The sequence below is a fragment of the Notolepis coatsorum genome (genome assembly GCF_963971535.1).
Source record: "Notolepis coatsorum genome assembly, chromosome: 2".
Lineage (NCBI taxonomy): Eukaryota > Metazoa > Chordata > Actinopteri > Aulopiformes > Paralepididae > Notolepis > Notolepis coatsorum.
This window is the reverse complement of record NC_140166.1, coordinates 170846569-170852568: the sequence shown is the minus strand read 5'-3', so window position 1 is coordinate 170852568 and position 6000 is coordinate 170846569. Positions and strand designations below refer to the sequence as shown.

Below are 6000 nucleotides of genomic sequence, written 5' to 3'. Positions count from 1 at the left end.
CAAAGACAAAGATATTTTTGCCCTTTGAATCCAGTGGTTTGACTTGGTACAGAAGTCAGTGGTTTGACTTGGCACAGAAGTCAGTGGTTTGACTTGGTACAGAAGCCAGTGGTTTGACTTGGCACAGAATTCAGTGGTTTGACTTGGTACAGAAGTCAGTGGTTTGACTTTGCACATAATTCAGTGGTTTGACTTGGCACTGAATTCAGTGGTTTGACTTGGCACAGAATTCAGTGGTTTGACGCATCCTTCTCACGATGCAGACAACAAAAAGGTGGACACCAAGGTCAAAGTAAAGCCTTACGGTTGGAACGATCGCATAGACCGGGTTCCAGGACGATGTCCGAATTCTCTTGGGACGTCTTGGCCATGTCGATAGCCATGTTCAGATCTTCAATCCACTTGCCCATCTCTACCTTGGAGCTGAAATCATATACAAAAGTGATGATAGTTTTATATAGGCCATGCCGTGTGCTGAGGTGAGGAGGTCGGTCAGGGAGTGAGTGTGCACGCAACGCATTAAATCGGCGCTAACCTGGCAGCCACCACAATAGTCCTCTGAGCAGAGTAGATGGTGAAGCAGTGAGGCACAGACCACTCGTTCTCACTTTCCTCCACCTGTAGACAAAGATAAAGAGAAACACAGTGAGACGGACGACAGACCAAGTGACGGCCCACTATTGGTCATCGGCGTGGGGACAGGCAGCTCCCCTGATCTATGGGAGTGTTTACGGTTGGGGACAGAGGAGGACGAGAGCAGAAAGGGAACCGTGAGACTCAGCAGATCACAGGAGGTCCTGCCAAACAGCCTCTACTGGGGACATCTACCGTACATCTGACATATCTCACACTCTACACCAACAACACCTCATCCGTTTACAAGCTTAAACACTCAGCTTCTTGTCGGAGTCCAAAAACACACACCTACCAGACTGCTGCCAAAAAAGTAGGTCAAAATGAGTACAAGGCCAACGGTCAGCGTCAGTTTGACGGGGGCCTCGCTGGAGCTCCGTGGGTGGGAGTTGGGCGCGTGCCCGACATCTGATTCAACATGGCATGCTGGTACCTGCCGGTTTGCTCGGTCTGGGCAGAGCCAGCCAGTTGTCAAAGCCCTTTTGATCATTTTAAACTCTTAACAGGCACCCAGAAAAGTGACAATTCTTTTGCATACTTATTTTGCAAAGCTTAGCTTTATACTTATAGCACATGCATGAGTCTGGTCTCTTTTGAATGATAACATTCTGAAGTTACTAATGCAAAAAAGGAAAATCACTTTTAGTGCTAATGAAATAGAGTAACAGAGGTCTGAACTTGAACTTGTGTACTAAACTTTTCTGTAGTGGTTGCAAGATTCCATATTCCAATATTGCAGCATAGAGGTATAAGCTGGAAAGCACCGCGGTTCCATAGCCTGAAGTCTTATGTAGTACTGTACAGGTCCAAATTGTATAAAAATACGTTCAGAAATGGGTAAAACCGGCAAAAGAAATTAATAAAAATGTCCTCATCCACCGCTGTTCATTCTGAAGTATGATTCAATTCTCGTTTTCGCTCGCCAACTTTCATCTACTTCCTGTACTTGCACCCCCCGTTGGAAACCTACTCGACCAATTATTTTCGCCATTAGCGGATGATTGGCAGTTCTGGAGCGTCTGGAGTCCGGGGTGGTCATCTGACGCGCGGCACATAAAAAGACGCTTGCCTGACATATCGTCATGTAACTTGAGAACCGAGGCATGAATTTGATCGAGTGAGGTGGTGTTCGAATGGCAACAAATAGATCTTTCGAATGGTATATTATATGTTCGGCGAAAAATGCAGCCCGAGCCGCTAGACCCTCGCAAAGTGCCGTGATTTGCGCGCGTTCTGCGCACGTTGGCCCATGCACGGTACCCCACCTGTTAAGGAGGTTAAAAACACCGTTATGGGGCCAACCCAACTTGCTCTGTGATGCAGAGTCTGATTGATAGATTGATTGAAAACTTTATTAACAGTCCTGTCGCCTTATACCCCCTTTAAGTTGTGGCAAGTTTCTCAAGTCACTGTTGCCCTTAAAATGTGATTTGAGGCTAAAGCAAAAGATGCTCACTAGCTGCTACAGTTAGCAGCGTTACATCATCCTGCGCTTTACTGGTGTCAAAACGCTTCATCTGAACTCGAGATTGTACATGAGTTGGGGTGGGGGGGGGGGGCTCAACGTGCACCCGTCAAACGACCACAGCAGACTGTAGCACCGACTTGATTCCTCCTCTTGAGCAATTTGGCTAGGTGTGGTTTTTGTTGGTCTTGTCTACACAAAAGGCATGGGAGAGGAAGAGTCAGGGTTTGGCGTCCGAGCTGAGATGGCTGAGTACTTACCGGTGCGTCCAGCACTATGAGCTGCAGCCGGGAGTAAAGCAGAGACATGGAGGTTAGGAAACCCTGGGCCTTCCTCCTCTTGCTGTGTTAGCATTTCAATCATCTCCCCATCTATCTAGCAGATTATTCAGTCGCTTTTTACTCACCCTGACTAATAGTCCGTCTAAACAAGCTTTCGAGTGCCATAAATGTAAAAAGCAACATCAATCTCATGACGTCATAGTAAGTTTGGACAATGTTTAAACATTTCTTAGAATAGCTCTCTTGGGCTCAGTGAGTCAGCAGTGGGGGGGACACGGGGGAATGTTGAGGCCTTATTTACACTGGAGAAAGAACTATGTTTTATTTGGTAGTGTAATAGGTCGATTTAGATTTGTTATGTCTACAGTGCCCCGTGGAGGTGGCATAGCCAGCCGGTAGGTTGGGTTTGTGAAACAAGTAGAGTGGACTGTATCGTAAACCTTCCACTACGAGAGGTTTAAGTTAAATATTATACGTGACAGCGGTGGAGCGGGTTAGGCGTCAAGACTCACGGGTTGGGTTCAGACTCTTGCAACCTAATCTGCACGGACTACAGCGTATGACGTATATCATGCCAATTAGGGTACCTTGTGTATACTGCACCGGTGTATACTGTATACTTTACTTTATATATTCAGATTCTAATTATTTTAAATTATATTGTTTACACTGTTTATTATTATTATTATTATTATTATTATTATTATTATTATAATACATATATTTTACATTCAAATTGTATTCCCTATATTTATGTCTTTCTACCATTACCCTGCCCATACATGTACCCCCACTTCCCCCATGCTGCTATGACACCCACATTTTCCCAAGGGGATCAATAAGGAATATCTTATATCACATCATTGGGGCCACTGTTTTCGGTTCAGTATGGTTCAGCGGGAAGATGAAAGATATCATTGCCAATTCCAATAGCATTTTATTTTATAAAAAAAAATTCGGTTGAGCATAAAGAACACATATTTGACTTATCAATTCTAGGTGGCTCTGTTAAGGGGGGAGGGGCAGTGGGAGGGTGGGGGAGCGTGTCTGCAACACTTTTTTCTTCTCCATCTTACTCCAGTGTAGGCCTGTCCCAGACTAAGGATTTGTAGTCGACTTTGATTGGCCAAAACTTGCCCATAGTCATCAACGTCTGATATCATCAGTTTGGCACTCGATTTCGCAGGTGCTGGCTAGCGCTGCTAACTGGCTATCGTTATGAGAGCTAACGTTGCTACCTACTGTACCTGGCGCTGCTAACTGGCTATCGTTATGAGAGCTAACATTGCTACCTACTGTACCCGGTGCTGCTAACTGGCTATCGTTATGAGAGCTAACGTTGCTACCTACTGTACCTGGCGCTGCTAATTGGCTATCGTTATGAGCGCCAACATTGCTACCTACTGTACCCGGCGCTGCTAACTGGCTATCGTTATGAGAGCTAACGTTGCTACCTACTGTACCCGGCGCTGCTAACTGGCTATCGTTATGAGAGCTAACGTTGCTACCTACTGTACCCGGTGCTGCTAACTGGCTATTGTTATGAGAGCTAACGTTGCTACCTACTGTACCTGACGCTGCTAACTGGCTATAGTTATGAGAGCTAACGTTGCTACCTACTGTACCTGGCGCTGCTAACTGGCTATCGTTATGAGAGCTAACGTTGCTACCTACTGTACCTGGCGCTGCTAACTGGCTATCGTTATGAGAGCTAACGTTGCTACCTACTGTACCTGGCGCTGCTAACTGGCTATCGTTATGAGAGCCAACGTTGCTACCTACTGTACCCAGCGCTGCTAACTGGCTATCGTTATGAGAGCTAACGTTGCTACCTACTGTACCCGGCGGCTTATAGTCCAGTGCGGCTTATATATGTACACATCATTCAATTTAGCTGCTGCAGCTTATATTCAGGTGCGGCTTATAGTGCGAAAAGTACGGTAAACTATGTCCTTAACACTTTCAGCGCCAGAGGTCGCTGTGGGCCGTGTGGCAAGAATGCCAGTGCTTTAAAGAATAGGGAAACATGCCGGTGTTTGCAGGGCTAAAACTATATTAAATATCATAGCTATGGATATAAAACTATTGCCCATTTGACATTGAGTATCTATGGTTCAATTTGTGAAAAATAAATACTTTTTTCATCCATACATTCCCGTTTTGTACCGTGGTGAATATGAGTATAGTTTTATTTTTTTTATCTACTTTTTTCTCCCATTTTCTATTTTTCTCCCATCCCAATTTCGTATCGTCCAATTCTACCCTCTCCTGTCTCGAACGCTGTTAGGCCATGCCTCCCACAAGCCGGCTGCAATGTGGACTAAGCCTTGCATCACGTGTCCCCTCCGGTACTCGAGGAAGCAGCAGTCGCATCTTTTCACCTGCACAGCGCGATCTCTCAGCGTCGGGGGTCTGCGTTTGGAGGGCACGCCGGCCCCGTCGCTTCCCGATTCTGCTGCGCAGGCACACCAACCGACCTGTAGGAGTCGCTGACACAACGTCCGATCCCCACCCATCAGCTTCCCACCCCCTAATACTGCCAATTGTATTAGTATGAACGACCAGCCAAGCTGATAGCAATGCGGAGAGCTGGGCTCGAACCCAGCGTCTCCTGCATTGGTGGTGAGCACCTTGCCCACTGGACCACCTAGCCGCCCTATGAGTATAGTTTTAGAGTAATTCTGTCTGATCCCAGGAAACACCGCTGTAACTGAGGGGTACAATTCCCTGACTGTATTGATAAGTATGGTATCATTAAACCACTACCGCTTTATGTACTTTAACTACTGGCCATACAGTACACGATATCTAAATATGATGAACACTTTCCACAATGAAATCGGTTCCAGTCAAAGGTAATAATCAAATATTTAATGGAGCAAAAGGTACATAGAATATTTATCTTACATTTATCATTTGAATGAGTACTCGTAGGCAAATCAACACTGAATGTCCAATCTCTGGTTACGCAGGAAGCAAGTATACAACCTGGCTCTTAGGGAATTATATCTATGGTACACTTAATGATATAGCGGGATATTCTGGAGGGGGTCCTCCCGGTTGTAAGCCGGTAGGGGGGGTAGGAGAGCCATCGGTAGTAGACCGTCTGGTCAACGATATCTATGGAGACTTCAAGTACAGAAGACAGTGCAATAGACTCTTGATCCGCAGATGAATACACCTTGGTTCTCTTGTAGGCTGTAGCTCCACAATGAAGAAGAAGCTAGGCGACCTCAGTCTCTCTGAGCGCCGACTCAACTTGACTCCTCTCGGGGGTAAATCCAACACTCACAGGCGTCGGCGATTATCCGCTCCACAAATCACAGTACCAAAGCAAATATATATTCCAGCCGCATAGGGCTCAGCAGTCGTCGGGTAGGTAATCCAGTGTACATGTCCCTCGGTCCTCGCCTAGATCTCCTCGGATGAAAGCGCCATGTGGTCGGCCCAACCTGGATAAGACTCTAGATAACACGAGGAAGCGTTGGAGATGCTGGTCACTTTAGAACTCTAACCGCACGATGCACCATACACGATAGACTATTATTACTTGATAGAAATACGTCGCACTCGACGGTACAGTGCCAAACTCTGACAATTCAGTTATTAATTCGCACGAGG

General features: G+C 46.1%; 1 protein-coding gene across 2 annotated transcripts in view; it reads right to left on the bottom strand.

The window, feature by feature from the left end:
* The window catches only part of farp2 (FERM, RhoGEF and pleckstrin domain protein 2), a 119217-nt gene that overhangs the window by 22026 nt on the left and 91191 nt on the right, over positions 1-6000 (bottom strand). For both annotated transcript variants that reach the window (XM_084308859.1, XM_084308860.1), the window contains exons 22-23: positions 536-618; positions 305-423 (exon numbers count right to left, since the gene is read on the bottom strand). In XM_084308859.1, coding sequence (XP_084164985.1) covers positions 305-423; positions 536-618 — 202 coding nt within the window. The remainder of the gene's footprint in view (positions 1-304; positions 424-535; positions 619-6000) is intronic.